Source organism: Egretta garzetta, unplaced genomic scaffold, assembly GCF_000687185.1.
Source record: "Egretta garzetta isolate BGI_Z169 unplaced genomic scaffold, ASM68718v1 scaffold322, whole genome shotgun sequence".
NCBI classification, from domain to species: Eukaryota; Metazoa; Chordata; class Aves; order Pelecaniformes; family Ardeidae; genus Egretta; species Egretta garzetta.
The window spans coordinates 830,898-853,273 of NW_009259044.1; the positions used below are offsets into that span (position 1 = coordinate 830,898).

The window sequence follows — 22,376 nt, forward strand, 5'->3', positions numbered from 1 at the left end:
CCCATTTGAGTCAAATTTGAGGATATGGATCTCAGAAATATTAGGGTTTGGGGAGTTTTCTGAAAACTGGGAAACTGAGTAGCAGAGAAAGCCCTCTCCCTTTGATGCTGCCACTGAGGGAAAGATTGTGTGACCTGCATTTACATCAGAAACCCCAAGTGGAAGTGCAAATGTGTAAGAAATCAAGCCATTAATTTTGCAGTAAGTTTAGTTTTGTGGGGGTGTGTTTTTTTGTTTTTTTTTTACTGTCAGCTCCCCTTCCACCATACTATCATGCTCTGCCAGAACAAATGTGCTGACTGTGGTACTGCGTCAGGAGAGAAGCAGAGCCATGGCACTGCCTTAGTCTCCTCTTCCTGCCCGCCGACGTGGAAGGATCATTTTCACTCCCTACTCCTGACAGCAGGGGTTGTAGCCAGTGCTGAGGTATTAGGGACCAGCTTCATTCTCTTGCATGATACAAGATTTTCAGCCCAAGTTCTGACTTCAGCAGAGTAACTCAACCCTACTAACATTATCAGGCGCAAACCCCAGGTTTGTCAGTTTTTTCAAGTCAGGCAGGCTGTGAGGTTAAATCAGCACTCAGCAAAGAATTAAAACAGAAGGACTGAACCAAGAATTGCTAAATAAGTTTATCAGTGCGTGTGTTGGCTGGCAGCTTGACAAAGTGAAGCCAGGAGCTTAGACAGCCCTGTAAGTCAGGATGTAGGAGCTGTAATTGAGAAGTATCACAGAAGCAATTTGGAAAAGCATCTGTTCAAAGTTTGATTACTGTGAATCATCCCGTTCTGCTGGCCTACTCTGCTAGTTGCCTGAGCTGCTCTTATTTTGCCAAGAGAACAGCTTGACACGCATACAGCGCCTAAAAATAAAATACACTTTAAATATTAACATGTTTCAAAAGTATAGATTCATTCACTTTTTGAGAGTAACAATTGCTTAGTCATTCTTTAAGAACATGGAAAGAATTTAATTGAGAGCTGTGGAAGAATGCCATTCAGCAGCAGCACAGGTGTTCGGCCATCTCTAAAACTGTCCTGTTCAGCAGACTGTGCTGAAACTCTCCAGACCCTGAAACATTGTTCATGATACGTTGCTGAATGTTGTTGAACGATTGCAGGACTGATCCTTGCTCATGAACTCATCCCCGACCAACACCACGGCAGGCTGAGATAGGCATGGCTCAGTAAGCTCTTGAAACTGTTAAAAGTATCTTTTAATTTATTTGAAGAGCTTCATGAGTTTCTTAGTGTTTGCAATTACAAGAAAGAACAACTGGAACTGAATGCTGGACCCTGACTGTTAGCTCTTAAAGCAGATGCTGTTTCGTACAGAGACTCCAAATATTTTTTCTGATTTACTGCCAAGTCTGACCTTGTCTCTTCATTCTGGAAGGGAGATACTGAGGAATTTGAAGGCTCCAGGATCCCTGCTGCTGAATTCCATGTTCCTCTTTGTTTAGCAGTCTCATTAAAAGCTCTGATTTGATCTTTTTCTTCATTCCCCTTCATTGTCTCTGAATGCGGGCCCTCTGTTGAAGAAGATGGCTCAGATGAGTTGCAGGGACAAACTGACAAATTCAAAACTGGAAGTCACAGAACTCATCTGAAAAAGTAAGCTGAAAATAGCCTTAAAGCTGGTTTTGGAACCCTGAACAGTCTGCAAAGCTGCATCTATTGCAGGCAGTGCCTGGGTTGTTTTTCTGTTTCTTGGAAGATTATAATCTTCAGGTGGGACCCCATCCTGAGAACAGGGTGGGTGTTAGCAGACTCACATAGGCATGTGGCAGAGTGTTGAGCATGGGACATGGTAGCCCTCAAGCACTTTCCTTTCTGATGGCAGAGTGGTTTTTTCTTTTGGCAAGTTATTTATTTCCTGAAAGATGCAGCTTAGGGGACATCGGAGCAATTTTTGAGTTAAGGCCTCTTCCACCAAATAGGTCAGGTCAAAATGAAAATACCAAAATGTTGAAATAATTTTGATTTTTCATAACATCTGGGAAAGTGAAGGATGAGATTCACGAAGGCTGTTTAGAGACGGAACAGGTGGAGCTCTCTCCTCTTGTCAAGGACTCCAGCAGGTGAGAGATGTGGGCTCATGTCTATCCTGTGTCTCTCTGCTTTGGACATTGAAGTGACAGACATTCACAAATGCTGAATCCAGTGCTGAGTCCTCCTGTTGCCTTGGCATGTTGCCTGTCTTTTGCGTATTATCATGGTAATATTTGCACGCATATGAGAAGGGAAGATCCTGCTTAATTCTGCAACAGGTTGTAGAAAGGACCAGCAGGTTCATCTCTGCAGTGCAGTCTACATCCAGTTAACAAAATTAGGCCAACAGAAGACATTCAAATCCAAATGCCTTTGAGCCCCAGGCAGGGTGACTTTCAAGGGCCCAAATCCAAATTCTGATTTACAGTTTGGTTTCACAATTGTTGGTGATGGTTTTTTTGAGTTCACAGTCATATGTTCTTGTAGTTTTTCAAAAGCATCAGATCTCTTCTGACTTCTGCTGGATCCGATTCCTTTTTGGTGTAAGATACACTTGAACAACCTTGTCCCCTATGCCTGGCTCTTTTTCTTTCAATAGCTTGTATCCCACTGATTTCCATTGCTAGTTCCCATGCCAGTTCTAACAGCTGTCCTTTCCTTACGCTACGTGCCACATTTTGCCCACGCTAAGGCACAAGCCTCCCTGCCTGAATACTTCAATGTCCTCATCAGGCCTTGCTGCAGTCCAGCTCCAACCTTTCTTCAAGTGAACCCACGATGCCAGAAATATATGACCCAGGGCTGTAGATCCATTTTTCTCCAGCAGTAAGTACTCACAGAAGTTCTCAGAGAGCTCATCTTCCCTTCTGATCTTATCTCCTGCCCTCCCTGACCCCTGCCTCCCACTGAAGTGACTCCCTGCTGCTTACGAGATCAAAGTCATGTTTCGTGAAGACTTCTGGAAAACCTATATTATCTCCTTTTGCTAGATTTCTGTCCCCATCTCCTCTCAATCCCTAATCTCTTCCCATCTGTCTTTCGCTCTTATTCACTAGATTTGAATTATGCCAGGGTTCTGTATACTTCCCAGCACTATCTGTTGGCTCATCCTGTCTATCAGTCCCTCCCCAACTGGAGTACTTCTCTCAGACCCACCTAGCTAGCTCTTCCCCTGCCTTTCCTCTTAACAGGAGTACAGCTGTTGTAATATATCTTACTTTGGGTAATTAAGCCCATGTATTTTTATGTGTGTGCATGAGCATGGAGACTTTCAGCACTGTGTAATGATGTCTGTAAACAGATGGTGAATTAGTTGCCAGGGTTTGGGAATCTACATTCGGGAATGGTGGTTTGATTTGGACTAAATATCCAAAACTTCATATTTTACTAGAGAAACAGGAATGCAGAAAGGAACTGTGGTTTTGCTTGCTTGAGATCTGCATTCAGCAGCAGCCTGGGCTCCTGTCGCTGGGGAGTGTGCGGGAGAAGCTCTCTGGAATGTGGCTGTTAGCATATCAAAGTAGAGTAAACATGTAGATGATACCCTGCTTCCTCTGCTCCAGTTAATGAAGCCACTCCTCATGTCACATTAGATGGAGAGGATTTATTAATGTGCTGTCATCTTGGGAAGCAATGGTTTGCTGAAAGGGAGGAGCCATGTTAATGGCATAGAGGATGTCATGCTGAACAAAGAGCAGATGTCAAATAAACAGGGTTTTTCTTTTTATCTCCTCCTTTGCTGAGGTCTTAGATCCCAGTGCTTTATCGTAAAAGCTTAGAAAATTAAGGCTAGAAAGAATTTCAGGTGGTCTTTTAATGCATTCCCTTGCTCCAAGGCAAGATCAGTGATACCCGTGTCACTCCTGCTGGATATCTGCTCTATGAGGCTAACCAGTGTACTTGTTTCCAGCTTTCCTTGGATTACTGTGAATGCCATACCTCTTCTCCAGTATGGTCAGTGTGGTGAATATTTATGCTTGTGATCACAAATCCTTGTTGAATGGCATTGGCAAGGAATGTGATTTTCAAAGATGTCCGTGCCAAACCTCTGGGGGTTTCTGAAGGTTGTCTGCTCTTTGCTGGCATAATGCAGTGTTAACAGCCTGTCTGGCCTGTCTTTGTAGGCCTTGGTTGAAGCCTCTTCTAGGCCAAAAAGGTGTTAGAAAGTCTGTCAGCTTTCTTCATCTCAATGCATTTGGTATCTGAAGTGACCTGTTACTAGCTTGGGTGAGGACAATTATCTCTAAAGTCATGAGAGGTCTTGATCTCTAGGGCTTTTCAACTGCCTGGGCAGCCCCTTGTACACTGGGAGAGGCTCTGCTTAAATCAGTGAATTACCACAGTGTAAATCCAATGCGAGTAGCATTAAAATAAGGCTTTTGACATCTTGGGGAACATCTGTGTGTGGGCAAGTTAGCAAAGGAGCAGATAAATGATTAATCCATTAAACTTAGAAAACCGCAGGAGGGTTCACTAAGAAGCATAAAGCCTTGCAGAAAGACTGAAAGATAAAGCTGAGAGTTGGCCATGCTGGGGGAGGGATTCCACATGTTCCATTAATTGCCATCCTGCAGGGTAATTAAACAAAGAGAAAAAGAAGATATCAAAAGCGCTCCTTTAAGCTCTAATGATTTTCAGAATCTTGCCTTCTTTGCAGGTTTACAGACAGGAAGAGGTCTAGCCTCACAAGGGCCTTTTTATCAGAAAGGTATAGGGCAGGGCAACTTGCATAGACAAACCCCGTTTAGATGTCAGCTAATCTGTTTGAAAATGGGGCCAGCGCATTCCTTCAGAGTTCAGTGCGGGCTGAAAGAGTCAGCTGAGAAATTCTGTTGAGCTTCAGTGGTGCCACGGCTAAGATTTGGGTGTATCTGCATGAATCACAGTCATTTCACAAAGACCAAGGCACATGGTTGAATATGGCTCTCACAATTAGAGTCCTGGTCTTGTGAAGTGTTACCCAGGGCCAGTCACTAGACCCTTGGGCACCGTAGCAGGTTTTTTGGTACCAAGTATCTTTAAGTATGCCCATTAGTCAGAAAAGTAATCCCCTATAAAAGGTATTGTGTATTTCATTCTTTTGTGCTATTAGGACCTTGTGTTCTGAGGAGTATTTAGGTTATCAGCTCTAGAAGCATCACGGCTAGTATTGTGAATATCAGGGAGAGATTTTACTTATTAGTCTTTCAGGGTGTGTTTAATAAAAATCAAGAGATTCTGAAAGTAACTATGCTTTGTGTTTCAGCTATTTATTTTTCTTGCTGGGCTTTTGGGATTCTGACAGCAGTTGTGTATACTGGAAGTGATAGTGTTTTCAGAGTTACAAGGAAGAAGAGATTTTATTGGGCATTACAAGACAACAGTCAGTCCTGCAGGGGAGGTGTCCAGCCACGGAGTACACTGCGTTCTGGGAAAGCATGCTGCATCTCTGCAGGTCATGCTGGTTTGGAGGCAAGGAACAGTTTTATAGAGGTCATGTTGAAATTTGGGATAACGTAGATGCTCCAAAGTAAGAAGAGGATTCTGTGATGATGGGCACATTTGCAACAAGTTGGCTAGGTACAGAAAGTCAGGGTCAGATGTGTATTCTCGGAAATAGTGATGACCTCTTGCGGGATCTTACCAGTTATTTGAATGTTGTGTCTTAGCTCACTTTTCTGTAAAGTTGGTGTAGTATTTGCCAGTTTCTCAGTGAGGCAGGGAAGAATATATATGGGGACTCCGGTACCAGTTTGAAAACAGTGTATGAAAACCAATGTGTGCTGTAGAGTCAGAGGAGTGCACCTCACGTGCCCTTAGCTAGAGGTTTCTTGGGATTCCCAGGAATCCAGATCATCTTCTGCCTGCAGAAATGGCATGGGCTTACCAATGCTCAAAAAAATTAGTGCTGGAAACTACTTCCTCCACTACTTTCCTCCACCAGCTAGAAGTAGGGGAGTCATATACACAATACACCTGCCTGGATGATATTCTATCTTAAATTCTGCAGAATTACGAACTCTTTTTGAGGACTTTGACTATTCCCTTGTTATCCGAGTGCCTACCCAGTCCTGCATAGAGAGTTGTATTTGGACCAGTCCTGTTTTGCTTTGTTTCCTCGATATGGTTCAACCACAACCCACCCTGGAGGCAATTTAAGCCCTCAACAGGGAGAGGATGTTCTGCTGCTCAACAAGATCAAGTGAATTGAACTAATTTCTTCCCTGGACTCATTTTTGTCTCTTGTATGGCACCAAGAGAATGAGACAAACAGTGGGTCATATTCTCTGTCCCTTGATTAAGTACAAACAGAGGAAAAATGGCGTCCCTATTGTCAGTGTAGATTTCTTTCTCAGGCACATAGAGATTGAGCTACTTCATATTTCACATTCCCATTAAGACTAAAGGCATACTCATGGGAAGACCTATTTGAAATATGCTATGGCTGATTTCTTGCGGTGTCTGGGAGCCAGTTCCATCGGATGGTCCATGGGTCTCCTATATAAATAAATACCTGAATACAAAATATTGTGCCTTGCATTGGGAACAGAGCTTGGCGTAGTTGTTAATTTGTTTTCGTACCTGACTGTAGCTGTCTCCTGTGCATTGGATCATTGTACTATAATTCCTGTACTTGTGATTCATAATGAGTGTATTGTTTCCAGCGTGGTTTTCATTAAATACAGTGACAATGAAAATTATTGCTAAGGAAAACAGTTTCCATACGTGAATATTAAACACTAATGGAAACCACGTTGTTACTGCAAGATTAACAGAAATTGGCATCTAGATGACTATCCAGCATTAAGCCAAATTAATCTGTGCCACTAAAATTGCATGTCTGGCTTTGCATTAGCACATTCTCATAAAACGAAGGAACAACTCACCCTGTTAGCTTCTTCTGGATGATCCCTGTAAACCAAACTTGGAACTGGAGGCTCTGTAGGACAGTGGTGGCACACACAGCCTTAGCCTCTCTGTTTTGTACATGCTGGAGAGGGTCCTTCCGTGGATACCGGCGGTTTTTTTTTCACCCAGATGCTGCTGACTTCTTGGGACCTCTTGTTTATTCAGCTGTAGAACAGGGATTGTGTTATTACCTATCTTGGAGGCAGTGTAGTGGGTACTTCTTCTTTAATGTTTTTTAAATTTTGGAACCGTTTATATGTAGGCTTCACAGAAAGGAAAAGTATTTTTCATTTTTAAGTATCATAAGCACTGAAAGATTCCCTTGGTGACTGACTTGGTGTGTAAATACAGGCAGGGCATCTCTGTCAAAGATTGCAATTGAACGGAAAGGCAGAGCATGAATCACTTCTAGGGTTTCCTGATTCTACTTATGTAGGATGTTAAGAGAGGCTACGGGAGTGTAATTGATGGCAATGTGTGAGCTGCACAAACTGAAAATTGTGGGAGGATGAGAAAAACATCAGCTCAGCACCAAACTAGTAATGGTGGGGAATGGGAGGTTTGCTCTGTGCATGTGGATATGCAGCGAGTCTCCATCTATGCCAAGCAGACTTCAGGACTTCAAGTTTGGCTCCCTTCCCAACAGCAAATACATTGAGAAGTGGAAAACTAGCCAAGTTTTAATCAAGTAAAAGTTCTGTATCCAGAGGTGGCTGGCAAAAGAAGAGATTAAAGTATTAGGAGTGCAATGAAAACAAGACATTAGAGAGTTGAAAGCTGGAGTACCTGGATAAACCACTTGCTGAGTGAATATTCCACAGTCATCAGAAGGAAGCCCCGGGTGTTTCGCATGGGATGAAATGTGAACCCACGCACCAGAATTTGTCATCTTCCAGCTTTGGCTATCACTGTGGCAAGTATGTAATATCCTAATGCCTTGCTGAGCTGGTAGGATAAATGTAATCATTCCCCTTAGAGATATTGCTAGCAGAGGGCTCATTAGCTGGCAGAAAGGCCAACAGCTGCAAACTGTTTATGTATGACAACTTTTTGGATAAAGCTGAGTTTACACAGTTGCCTGTGTCCTAAGGTTTGCTGTGGAAGTGTAGATAGCTTTGCGTGTTCAAACTCAAGCACAGAAGTTATGGACTGTGATTATGCAATTTCTCATGAGAGAAAGGAAGAAATCCTCATACTTGGTAATAGTAAAAATAGTAATTGGCTTTCCTTTCCCTCTACCACTGATGCTCCTGCTTGACCCTTTTTGATATTGAAAATAGGTTTGTGGTAATTGCTGGCAGCTAGTAATGCATCTGGAAAGATAAAAGCTTTTTTCTCCTGAAGAAAGCCACTGTCTGTATGTCTGCATGAGCACAGGAGAAGTGTGGGTTTTTTTTAAAAAACAAACCAACAAAAAACCCAGTTCAACTTTCTTCCCTATTTTTCATTTTCACACACCTGTCTCCTGGACAGGGCCAGAAGTAAAATTACCAAATAAGAGAAGTTCCTCTTATATTACTCCCAGCCTGGTAGAACCAACAGCATGCCAGGATTTTCATGAGTATATCTGAATTCATGAATTTTCTATTCCAGTTCTGCAGACTTGAAAGGCTCAGATAAAAATTTAGAATTTTAAGACGCAAACAACAGTTTCCATTCATCCTAATGAAGAAACTAAATCATATTAATGCAGCTACCAAGGCATTGTGCTAATATCATTGTCAGTTAAAGGTGTATTTTTCTCTTCATTTCAATTATATGGATCATTCTATTGGGTTACAAAACCGTTGCATTTATCTTAATGGTTTGGACATATTTACTAAAGAACTGTGTTATGTTTACAGATCAATAGCATATTTGCTATTTATATTCTAATGAAAGAATTAATGATAAAAAGTATTGGTTCAAAAAAAATTATTGTCCTAGGAAATAGTTTGATAGAGAATATCTATTTTAAAAATATTTTTGAGGCAAGCTTTTTCAGGCTTAAAATGTTATAACAATTTGTTATAACTGGCTTGCTGTTCCAGAATGACTCCTATTAATAAGCACTCAGCCGTTCATGAGCTGGACTTCTTACTGGGTTCATCTCATGTACTGCAAAGTTTTCTGCTCTCTGCTCCTCTAGGATTATGAGTTTCCTTCCCCAGCCTACTTCTGTTCCTATATTGTCTGATCCCTGGGCTCCTCTGCAACACAAGTCTTTAATAATTGTAATAATAAACTACTTTTAGAAATCTACATTTTTTTTTAATTGGTCATTGCGAATATTATAAAATGGCCACAAAGGATTCACATTAAGCATTGAAAATAACTAATAAAAATAAGGTGACTAAGAGTCTGTAACTGAGCCACAGTCACTTTTTCAGCTGCTGATGGATGTACAAGTCCTCAATCATTCGTTTTCTGCCTTTGAATAATAAGACTTTTAGCACAGAGCAGTGTTATTGTCAGTCGGTTTCAGTGGGGATTAGAACCACTAAACAAAGACTTCAGAAGAATTACCATTTGACATTTGACATTTGAATCGATATTTTACCTCTTTTCATTTATTAACAGAACTCTAGACTATTTGGCTAGACCACATCTCCCAAACACGGAACTATTGCCCCCTTCCATCTCCAAGTGACAGCAAACATTGACTCAGCCTCATTTTATGAAATCCATCAGAAGAAAATCAGCATAAATCATTTCAAGCTAATCTGGCTTGCCTGGTGACCACCGAGCTTGAGATGCTTTGTTGCTTCTCAGTTAATACCTCATGCGTGGAAGATAAAGGCAGAATAATCAGGTTTAGTAGTAGGAATGAAACATTTTCAGTAAGAATCCTGCTCTGGTCATTGCTGTTGGCTGTACCTAAAACTGCTGAAAGGTAACCAAAATATCCCTTCCTATTTAGTAAAAGTGTATTTCAGCTGACTTGTGTCAGTTTATTTTAGTAAAAGTGTATTTCAGCTGACTTGTGTCAGTTTATTATGAGCTATGTTTGCCTCATCCCCAAAAGGATCTCTAGGAGTAACTTTTGAATAGATGGTAGTTGTGCACAGCACTGTGGGAAGAGCCTGGGCTGAGCAAGCTAATGAGTGACGGCAAACTTAGCAGCCCTCCCTAGTTTTCCTCTCTCGTGGCTGGGGATCAGGGTTACCAGCAGCTGATGGGCCATCACAGTTTTGTCTCCTGTGACAACACAGTATGCTCCAGTGGAGAGGCAGCTATGGAGTGGATTAGCAATTTGGCATGAAGCATCCTTCCTGCCAAGTACCCTGTTCCATGTATGCTCGCTGGGAGAGGATTTAAGAACTCAAAAATGCACAAAGGCACAAATCTAAAGAAGCAGAGGATTGGCTGAGTCACCTAATTGTTCCTTTTCATCTTCTGTGACTCAAATAATCCATTTTTGCTTCCCTTTAACCAAAATCTCGCATTTCCTCTTGATCTCAAATCTTTTGCTATTGGCTTTACAATAAACTAACAGTTTCCCAAACAGTATTTTCCTTCTACCAAAAGTATTCCCAGAAATTGCTGATCTCAAGTAGGGTTGGAAGCAAAGACTGTTATTGGTGAGGGTATTATTATTTCTAAGTCACCATAAGAGTGTGTGGTAGCAGATAAGAATTGGGAGAAATATCTACTTCCCTTTCAGAAGTCAACCAGAAATGTTTTGTGATCTTCAAAAGAAACAGAAGGTGTGTTCATAGCCCAAGACACGCTGCAGACACCTACAGTTGAGATTCTGTTCTATCACCCGTTCTTTAGGCCGTCAGGTGTGCAGACTGAGGTTGCAAGTTACATTACTTTCTGAGCAATTCCTTGGCATCCTTATGACTATTCTGCGAGTAAAAAGCAAGTCAGTTTAAGAAGAGTGCTGAAATCCAGCCTTCTATGGTCATCGATTTAAAAAGATTAAATCTTCGTTTCATTTTTTGCATGTGGTATGAATCTGGCCTTCCACAGTCAGCACTTTTAAAGTAAGCAAATGCTAGTGTCTGATTTCTGCACTGCCTTCACTCTGTGCTGCTAGTGCTGAATTAAAAGGCTGTTGCCCATCCCTTTATTCCATCCAGAATCCCTCTGGCAGTAAATATCCATATCCACATTGTTGTCAAAACTCATAAAACCAGAACTGGACTTCCTCCAGGTCTGAAGTTTTACACCATTTGCACCCTGATAAACACAGCTTTGTCAACTCGGACAGAAAGAAAAAAAAAAAGAGATTATGTCTCCATTACATGGTTGTGGTCTATTCGTTAAAGGCAGCTAGATCCCAGCTACTCCTCTATGAGAACAGTATTACAGTGAGGAAATAGATTTCTTGTTTTCTGTTAATTATAAAAAAAAAAAAATTATCTGCTGTGAAAAAAATGAAAGGCATTTGTGGAAGGTCTTTACACTTCCCTTGATACCAGGATGGCAGAAGGATGTGTGAAGTGGCAGGATGAGATTTAGATTCCTGCATGCTCTCTGGAAATCTTGTTCTGTATGCACACTTGAACTGTTTGTATGGCCTTTGAAATGTGCCCATTTAGCAGTGGAGGACTTGTATAAATAGAGAAATCCTTAGGCTCTGTCTTTAATCTTTGTGCATAACTCCCAGTGGCTTAACTGTGGTATCTATGTGGCTGATGAAATGAAATCTCACCAGCTAATCATCCTGTGTGTGGCCTGTGGTGCCATCACGTTTCCAAGTATGATGGCACTTTCTGCAGGGGACAGTCTGGAGGCAGGAAGGGCATATGAGGACTATTGTTTTTCCATAGCAGAAATTTCATTCCTTTTTGACTTCAGCCTACAACCATTTGTGGTGCCCACACAAACAGGCCTAGGGAGTACTGTGCAACTGTCCATGGGATCAAATCCTAAATTCCGCTAAGTCATAGAAGACTTGTGCCACCTACACTGGCTTTGTGATTCACCAGCAGGAGTTGGCCAGCTTTCCTGACTCTGCCACTCTTGCTTTCTTTAAGTACAAAAATAAGGGAAAATGTAAGATCTTCTCAGAGAGTCTCTGCTTTTATTGTTTTATTCCTTCTCCCCAGCTTTGTTCTGAAAATGGGGAGAACTCCATTTAAATGCTTGTCAAGGCTACTTCACCGTGTCTTCTAACATTGTAGTAGGGGGCATTAATAGACAAGCTCAGGTGAACTTTTGAGTCTGTATGGACAGTGAAATATATTTTCCAATGAAAGCAGTGAAGGTGAGTGTGTTTAACTTGTTCCCTGTCTGACAAAATTCTAGACTGTTTTTTCAGTAGGATGATGAACAAAATACTCGGATGATTTTATGTGCAAACTGCTCTCACATTTTTCATACTGGGTGCATTTTTTATCATTTTGGTTGAGTTACTGCTGTATGTTTTGAGTGGATGACCTGTTTCGCTGATTCTTGATAGGAACATCCTCTGTGTTTCTATTGCAGGAATTGCTTACCTGGGAGGTGTCTGCAGTGCCAAGAGAAAGTGTGTTCTTGCTGAAGACAACGGTCTCAATCTGGCATTTACAATTGCACATGAACTTGGGCACAAGTAAGAACCTGTCCTTCTGTTTCTTTCACTGATGCCACTGTAGCATACTTTTATTTAAAGCCATATGAATGAAATTACGAGTGTGGTATGTTTGTTGTGATTTTGTAAATCTAGCAGATTGATAAATAACTTAATTTTTAGGAGGCTTATGTGAATATTCAGTTACAGCACACATAAATCTTTCTGTTTGATCCTCCCCTATCTTCCACTCATATGTTTTGATATTGAGTAGCACAAAGAGGCCTCATTCTCTTAAATGATTGATGGTAGTAGCTAGAGACAAATTCTGCTTTTGTTTATGCTGTAGCATAGGTCCACAAAAATTACATCAGCTTCAAAATCTTTGAACTTGCTAAATTTTCTCTGAAGTTCAGGTGTCTATGTCAAGGATTTGAATAGTTAAATACTTTGGTAATGGTTTCATCTCTGCATGCGGAGTAATCTGCGGTGGCTGAAATTGTAAACACCAGTATTTTGGAAATGCCCTTAAGCGGTATTATTTGATCACCAGAAAGAAATCACATAACTTGATTTATCAGCTCAATCACAGCTAACTAGCACACTTTGAACACTGACTGGAAAAAACAGCAAACACCATTATTCCTAGTCAGACAGAAATTTGCAGAATGAGATTACTGGGTACTTTCTGCAGGTGTCTTTGAAGACTTTTTAAAGCTGTCTGTATATATCCCATGGACAGAAAAGAACAAAATTGACTGGAAGAGTCACCTGCATCGTCTTAGTGCAGTTAATGAGTTAACCCAAAGTTCAGCATCCACATTCACCGCTAAGTGTAATATGCACTTACTTATTATACTTACAAGTTTTTTTCCCTTAACACTGACATCAACCTGGTTGCACTGTGTCACAGTTAGACTGTGTAAGGAATAGATTTAGACCAGGAATAAATTTATACAGGGGCAAGGGCTGTACCTATGGGATTTTCAAGTACTCCTTCCTTTAGCCTCTCTGGATGGAAGGTGGGAAATCCCACCATTGTTCCTTCAGTAAGAAGCTGTGCGTAAGTTTTGTCTGCACCCTTCTGGACTCCTATTGTTTATGTGTCTGTTGTATCTTCCTTTCCTACAGTAACAAGTATTTGACAGCTAAGTCAGAGCCAATGTATCGTGTTCAAATTCTGGCCAATCTCATTCCATGACAAAAAATTATTTTATGGCAATGTATTTCAAAGTTGCATGGAGGATATTTAGGTTACTACCAAAAATGACAAGACGAAAATGAATCTCTTGTTCACCCTCCAGTGACACCAAAGGCAGCTGAGCCAAACCAAGGGTGGTTTCAGCAGAAATGAAGGACATTTGGTTTTGGTTTTATTTAAATTGTATGCCAAGATGTTAAACTGAGCCTAAACGTAATAAAAAATTAACCTGTGGGTAATGTTAAGGGAAATTCAGCACTCATCTTTAGATGGGCCAAGAGCAGGAGGGAAAAATACTTGAGCTGCAGAAAATCCAGCTGTGTAAAAGAGTGAGACTGGTCTGCCCTGGTGTTTGCCAAGTTTCCCAGCAGAGCTGTCAGGCTTCCTTCTAATAATGCCTTGCAAAAAATCCACAACATAACTAGGGGATGTAATGCTTTCAGATACAGCTCTCCATCCCTGCAGAAATTAGCAAACTCCATTTTCTTTTCTCAGTGCAGTTTTGGTGGTAAGACCATAATGTTCTTTCTCTGCTGGTTTTCTTTCTTTGCCTCAACCTTGGAAAACTATTTTGAGGGGAGGGTAAGAGATGTCTAAAGGGGTTGATGGAAGGTGGCTTAGGTTCAGTACCTGGAGGATTTGGACAGTGAGTGCGCTATTGTGCAGAGAATCTTCTGCTTCAGGAGAGTCGCAGATGCAATTGTGGGGAGGGGTGGAGAGCTTAAATGAAGATTGCAGGTGAAGAAGGGCAAATGATAAAGGAGACTGCATTTTCTAACAGAGCTGCCTCATGAGCCACTCTACTGCGAGGGAAGAGTCTAGAACAGGCTCAGGCAAGAGAGACTGGGAAGACTACTTGAGTACTGGAGGGGCTTGAAGGGTCTGTAAGAGCCGGCTTAGGGACCTAAGGTGTCTGGGTCTGTGGAATGCAGCTCTGAGAAGGCAAGTGAGCCAGTTAGGCTTCAACTGAAGGAGCTGGCTGAATTAGGTTAGAGAAGCTGCCACAGGTGTTTTGCAGGCATGTTCCAGGTTGGCCTGTTTCACAATGAGTTGCAATTCTCTATCACACGCTGGAGCAAGCCCTCCAGCCCTTCTGCCCCCTCTTCACTTGCTTAAGCCCAGCCATAAGCATGCATAATCAAACCCCATCTATCTCTCATCACCCGACCTGAGCATCATCCCTCTATACTGTCATCCACCAGTGGCCTAGTTATTTTGAAGTCTGGTCAATTCACTGGTGCCTTTCTGGCCTTGAAGTCAACAGGGGTCTTTTCATTGACCTGACAAGGTGTCAGACCTCTCCTTATTTGTCCGGTTTTGAACTGCAACAGGATGTTCTAAGCAGTCCTGTTTCAGCACATCATGTGTAAATAGAAGGATGGTTTGCACATTTTGCCTACAAACCTGTAGTTTTTAACTGACAGTGAAATATAAGGAAACATATTGCAGAGATGAAGACCAAGAAGCTGACATGAGCTTCAGGTTTAAAAATGAAAACCAAGGAAAAAATAAGTATAAGTTTCTTAATTAAAAAAAAAAAATCCAATCAAAACTTACATCTATATTGGCAAAAATATAAATTTTGGAGAGCCATAACTGTGAGCTTTATTGAAGGCTGGTTTCCTTATGAGTGTAGAAAAGCTGAGATTTATTACTTCTTGCCCTAAGACTAACAAATGTCTGTGGAGATCACAAGCTCAGTTTGGCATTCACAGATAGTTTCTGATGTAGACTTTGGAAAAAGTGAATGGATTACTAATTGATGTGTCAGATTCCTAATCTGCCACTAATGCCATTTGGACTCACTGCAGAAAACACTATTACGGACAGCTGTGCTTTGAGAACATGGAGACATCATTAAATAGGTCCACTAGGGTGATGTTTATAGGTCCTATAAAAGTTCATCTCCAGGTTTAACCTGTAGAGTTGTTGTTGCTTGGTGATGGGGTGAGTGATATAAGTATTATCTTCAAATCTGGAGTGATAATTTTGGTCCATGGGCACAAAGGGAACATCCATTTGTACTTAGATACAATTTTTCCTACAAAGAGTCCAGGAGAAGAATTTTGCTGTTACAAAAAGGTAACAGGAAGGGTAGAGACCACTGCATATGTGATGAGGCTGCAAATCATAAACTTCTTACCATACAAGATGGGGACCCTCAGCAAGCCTCATTCCTTCATTCAGCATGGTCAATAGTGGATGTCTTTTAAAATAAGACACTTTAATGTAACCACAGTTAGTTGGATTTTATCCAGGGATTGCTGGGTGGAGTACTGTGTCCTGACCTAGACAAAAGGGAAGACACAGAGATCACAGTGGTCCCTGAAGTCTTAAAAAGTAGAAGTCCAAGGTCTTCATATTATAAAGAGCTTAATATGCTGAACATTTTCTTAGTCTCATCTTTCCTCAGACTAGCAAGGTAACTCCATCAGTAAGAGCTTAAAAATGCTCTACTGTTGTCAAAGGGATCCTGAATGGTGCTTCCCTCCTCCTCCGTGAACTGCACCAGTGCGAAGTTGATCTGAGATTCATACCCCGAAGACCACCCTGAACAACTGTGACTTTTAGAAAAATAGTGCCTCTTCCCCCTCCCCTGGTTCTCTTTTTGCCTACAGCAGTGACATTGTTACCATTTTCAAGCCATTCTCCAAAGAAAAAGGCAAGTAAGGTTTTTAAACAAAAGCTGGGATTCATCCTTACATCCGTTATCCCCTAAATGAAGTGGGTGGGCTGTAGCCAGTGGTTTTTCAGGACAACAATGCCAGCTTTGTTGCCATTCCTGTTTCTTTCAACAGCCTCAGCTTTCCTGTTGTGGGATGGGGGGCAGGCTTGGGTGAGGAGGGAAGATTCCCATTCATGAGCTAGCGGAACCTGGCACTGCCTAGATGGTGAGAGAGCAGCCGGAGGTGGTATGGCTGGAAGCCACGCCATGTCAGATGCCCTTAAGAAAGTGAATCAAAATCAACTGACAATAAGCAAGATGCAGTCTGTTGCCAACAGTCTGAAACCGCATGGCTTCAAACTTGAAGCTGAAACAGATGAGAGCAAAAACGAGTCCAAAGGTAAAAAGCCTATACTGCACAAACCAAGCAGCTCTGGATTTGGAATCAGACAAGAGAAGAGTTCAGAACCGACAGGTTTCTGTCTAATATGACTATTTGCTTTAGATGTTAAGTATTGATAGAAGTAGCTTGGTTAAAATTACTTCAGGGTGCATAATTATTTGCTTCGTAATTAAGTATGGCCTTTGTGGCATGTCTCAAGCAATAGTGGTGTTGCAGGTAAGGGAAAAGCACTCTCTGGATGTTCCCTTTGTGGCCTGATACTTATGCTAATACCCTTGTGAATAAACTTAACTCCCCGATCTGTCTAGTGCAGCACCCAGCAGAGAGATTCTGTCATGCAAATAGTTATAAGGCAGAATATGAAAATATTGCAGGCTGAAGGGGAATGTGTCTTGAGCAGATCCAAAAGGTACAGAATAATGCCCTTTGACAACTTACGCTAGCAAAGCCAGGTCAGTGCGGTGCAGGCATACATGCTTAATTCCTAAGAACCAAACAGGAAATTAACAGTCCCCCTTCTCACCCGCCCTGAATTTTATAAAGATTTGGTCATAATGCATTTTAAAAATTAAAAGTTTCATGTGGAAGCTGAGGACTACCACAGTAAGTGAGACACAGATCTGAGCACTCAGGTAGTCCTGCAGAGTGCACACTGTGCTGATACAAAACTCTTTCTTTTCCTTAAGCAATCTGTTTTTTTGATTCCAGTCAGTGCAGTGCCAGCAGCAATGGAGCCAGCCAGTCAAATCGTGGTGGTGGTGCAAGGGGAGTGGTTCTGGAAACAACATAAAAATGGAGGGACCTTTGCTACAAATTCTCTCATTTTATCCTGGGATTATAACATTTAGATGCAGGATGTGGGAGCTGAGAAGCTGTTTTGAAAGAAAAAACCAACAACCCTCTCTCTTTTTTAGAGCAGCTCACCATACTCTAGCCTTGAACACACAGATCTACCAATGTAGGCAGCTGACTGTAGTTTCTGTCCTGTCTGACTTCAAACCCTATTTTTCAAAAAAGCTCTCATCTGAGCTTCTTTTTCTGCTCTGTGTTGCTCTTTTTGACCATCTCCATTGTAATGATGGCAAATGCAAGGATTTCTTCATAGCATTTGTAAAGAGCTGGCTTTTAGAACTATGAGCAAAGCAACCAGTAGGATCCTTGAGTGTTATGGTGCTGACAGCAAGATCAGTCCCAGAAAAGAACGCAGACCTTGCAACTGTTGTTTGAAGGGTAACAGAGGCATGAGTTAGTCTCACATTTATCAGGCAGGTTCTGCCTGACCTGAATTTCTGTGGAATGTTTTTCTTCATTGCTGTTGCAAAAGTACAGTGACTAATTGCCAGGAAGCAATATTTCCCCAGATTACTTCTTACCTCCCAAAAGGCATTAGAGCCAACATTACTGAAGTTGCAGAATCAAACATGTAGAAGCACCAAAGTCTCAGTTTCAGGGTTATCTGGACAACTTCAATTTTAACTCTAGTCTGCCTGTCCTGTAGATGAGGCCAAACTTCCATGCCTAGGGTAGTGTTTCAGCGTCCAGTTAAAGGCTCTATCTTAACATATGCCCACAGGCATCTTACTCCTGTGCATGAATGTTTTACCAGAGAGTGACCTTGCAAAGAGGTGCCCAACTTGTGGGCACCCATTTATGCGATGGCTCAGGGATGCAGCCTGTGGCTGATGATATCTCTCTTGTGACTGGACAAACCTCTCTAATGGCACTGCTGGCAGTTTGGATGTAGATTCTGTCTTGTGGTGGAGAGCTGTGGTGCAGTTCCCTCTGTGCCTTTGTAAAACCCTGTGTGGTTGTTTTGACCATGCTGCAAAAGACAATGTGTTGGAACTCGTATATCTGCATTTGTAGGGGTTGAAAAATCAAGGTCAGTTGGTTCCCAAGGAGGACTGGAGCCAGAGGCAATCCCATGCAAGCTTTAGTCTAGTGAGCTCAGGTACGAGTCACTGTGTTGCTGCACCAAGACTTACTGACTAGCTGGGCACTTTGATTCAGGCAGTTAGTGCCCGTCATGTTTTATTAGTGCCAGCACTCTCCGTTTTAAATCTCGCAGGAGTATGTCACTGTTCCAGTATATTGCAGTCTCAGGATTACTGGGAGTGACTGACTGCCGTGTAGACGTACCCTGAGGCTGGCCAAAAATGCTGGCAACAGTCTGTACCCACCCTGGAGTTGCTAATTTTATTTTCTGCCATTTGTGTTGTAAATCTGTTGTGGAATGTCTCTCTCTGTTCCCAGGCTCCCTTTTCTTGTTCCCCTCCTCCCAGGTTTCGTTCTTCTTCCACAGATAATTGCAAGCACATTTTCACAGTTAAGTTGCCCTACAATTCCAAACCGATATAATGGAACACTGGCTATTTCATCATATATGTTTGTACATCAGAATCGGTATGATCTAGTAAAAACAATTATTTAATAACGCATTTTCGTTTTGAGAGAGAACTAGATATAGCCTAAAATTTCAGGAGATGCTTCTTCCACTTTTGGTAACACACTGAGGGGTCTGTTTTAGACCAAAAAAATTATTACATGCCTCAGTAGCTTGGCATTGATAAAAGCTTTCTGAAAACTGTGTCCTAAGTTAGTCAAAAGGATGCAGAGGACAAAGACAGATACAGATCTAAACATATGTAAATAAAAAAAAAAAATCAGTGGAGACTTCTGCAAGCATGGATGGTTTGAGCTGAGGATAAGGTGGTGATGGAGCACAACTAAACGGGATGTATGTTTGCCCAACATGATACAGTGTGTGATACCTGAGTAAGTTAAGTTGAATCCCAGAAGTAGAATACCCCTGTTGATTGAAACTTGTCTGGGCAAGTTGTTTTTGCAGTGACAGTAGGATATCACATAGAGAAAAATCACATCAAGAAAATCACATATAGAAATTACATAGAGAAAAAGAAGATTGGGAAGGAGAAATGGAGAGGTTCGAGTAGTATCATGTGCCAGACTAGATAGTAGGCCTGGATTTTTTTAGTTTTATGTAAAACTGGAAGATATTTACAGGTGTGGTTATGGAATTTTCTAATCCTAGCAGGGTGGTGGGGTACATTCCCTCTATCGTGCGTCTCTTCTCACCCTTGTATCTTCCAAGTTTGATAGTTTGTTTACAGTATTGGAATGTAACCGCATTGGAACTGGGCGTGGGAATGTCCACCTCCCATCGCTTTCTGGACTCTTGTGGCAAGCATTAGTGTGGTTCTGGGCAAGGATTTCTATGGTTTTACTCTATGCTTTGTGAAGGATGTCTGTGTAATCCCTAGTGAAGCAACGTTCTCTTGCAGTCCCTTTAATTTCTTTGTTTTTGAGCATCTTGTACAGATTTACTTAACATAATAAAACTGCACCAAACAGGCAAACAACAGTTATTTAGAAACTCCCAGACAACACAATTTTCTTTTAATCAATAGCTTTGTGGCTTTGCCAGCTATGTCTTTCTTTTTGAAGGCTTATTCTGCTGAGTAAGTCAAGGCCATGTTAAATAGCTGGGCCGTAATGATTTGGCAAATCTTGCATATGCTTCCTGCTACAAGGGTTCTGGTTTCATACTTCATTGGCTTTGCTGGCAACAGCCTTGTGCACCCAGTGACCCAAAACATAGGGACAGTACAAGTCCCCATTGTGCAACCTCTACAGTACACACCAATACAGGAAATATTAGGTTTGCAAGTGCCATTTACCGAATAATCATTTGTTTTTATACAAGAGTAGCGATCTAGCTGAAATATTTACTTTTCCACTAGCAGTTGGGTTCTAATAGCCTGTAACCCATGCTGTCTGCGTGGCCTGCTGAGTTCAACAGGTTCCAGGTGAAAATGACTGCAGAGCTGGGGAAAGTGATAAATCCCAGATTGTCACTTGGAAACGCCTTTGGTAGTAATTCAGCAGCAGCAACGCCAGTGGAAATGTTGTTGCCTCTGAAAATGTGGTTCCCTTTACTGTTATGTCAGTGGAAGGCTGCACTGTAGTGGAACAAGCTTGGCTGCATCTTGGCCAACAGTTGTGTTGGGGAATAAAATTCAGTTTACTAGACAAACGAAATAAACAGGTCTTCTTTGTTCTCACTGATCCCTTTACCCTTTGCAAAATTCTCCCTATATCAGATGCCAGGCCTCTTTCCGTTGCTGAATGAAACCCAGCAGGGAGTTTTGTCATCTGTGTCTTTACTTGAACCCCAGTTTCCAAAAAAAGAGAAGAATAATCCACAGTTTTCTCAGTTTTCTGCTTTTGTTCTTGTTAAGGTAAAACAAATCAAATCAAAAGGAGTCTGACCATAATGGTTTGTTCTCACTTACTTGAAAAGTTTTCTTCCTGCTGGGCTCTAATTAGCGTAGGTATTTTTTACTGTACCTTCTTTCTCTGCTCCAAGGTCCATTGAGACACTCATTTTGTGTGCCAGATGTTATTCACATAAGGGGCAGTTTGACCTTTCAGCAATTTCTGATGTCCACCCTCTGGTAGCTGACTCTCACCTGCCAGTGAGAGTCCAAAGCCTGCCCGTCTTTTCCACCTGCTACCAGCTGGGCTCCCTTCCTACCTCCCTGCCATTTGCCGGCATCACTCTGGAGATAGCTAATGAAGTGGCAGGTTTAATCTAGAGTTTTAAATATTCATGTTAATTATACACATTAAAACTAGACAGGGTAAAGAAATGCTCCCTAGAAACAGTTTGCTTCTTAGCAAGCTAGGTAGTCTTTATACTTAGGAAAAGTATCTTCTCTTCAAAGGAAAGCACAGCTTCCTTTCTTCCTCTTGAAAACACAACCGCTGGCACCTTTCGATGGCTAAATTCGTTTCTGTCTAGAGCCTCCTTTATCTGAAGTAAAGCTGCTTGCTATGTAGCATGGGATAGATTTAGCCCAAGAGGGCAGAACTCTTCCCTAGTAGCCATCATGAGTCACCATGCTCATCAGTGGTCAATTTTTGATAAAAATGCAGCTTGCCCAGGTTTAGTTGCTTTCAATTAATGTGGGAAACTGGGTTTTCCTACAGGATCATTATAATAATGACTTTGCCTTCTGCTTTTCTTCTTGCGTGCACAAGCATCAACTCCTATCTACTCATTTTAAGTGTCATCCTCTCCACTGGGTGTATTTTTTTACCTCTTTCTCCATTATTTCACTCTGTTATTGACACCTTTGCAGTACTAATCCAGATATGATCCTGAGGCTTCTCTCCATTCAAAGAAAAAAAACCCCCAACTTGTTTGTTTAGAAAAATGTGTTAATACTGTCTTTTTTTACCTTAAGTACTACAATACATACCTGCAGCTCATTCTGAAATTTTTATGGTGTGTGTTGAAGTAACCTTACCAGGTTTGCCGAATGTGTTATTGCAGACAGTACCTCTGAGTACAACGAACAGAATCACATGAGGAAAAACTCCTATGCAGTCTCCAGCAAGCTGTCATCAGTTAAATGACATGCATGCTGCACCTCTTATCAGCTAAAGACCCTCTAAAGAGACACCTTCTTATGAAGATAACAGACTTTTTTGTTTCTCTGTGATTTGTCTTCCCTTTAACGTGCTCAAGCCAAAATTATTCAAAGCGAGAGTATCTCTTTTCAAGTTGCTTTTTACTTTCTTCATGTGGCATTCTTAGTCAATATGAAAGCAAACTTGGCTTCGTTAGCCTTGAGGTTTGTAGGCAACCAGGCACGCCCACTACCCAAAGAATTCCACTTCAGTATTGGTCTGAACATATCATTTCCAAATTGCTTTGATACCAAGCC

The 22,376-nt window shown here is 41.6% G+C and overlaps 1 protein-coding gene across 1 annotated transcript in view; it reads left to right on the plus strand.

Moving 5' to 3' along the window:
* Window positions 1-22,376, plus strand: part of ADAMTS17 (ADAM metallopeptidase with thrombospondin type 1 motif 17) — a 183,698-nt gene that overhangs the window by 53,283 nt on the left and 108,039 nt on the right. Inside the window, exon 7 of the mRNA XM_035890595.1 lies at window positions 12,294-12,399. Within this exon, the coding sequence (XP_035746488.1) occupies window positions 12,294-12,399 (106 nt within the window). The remainder of the gene's footprint in view (window positions 1-12,293; window positions 12,400-22,376) is intronic.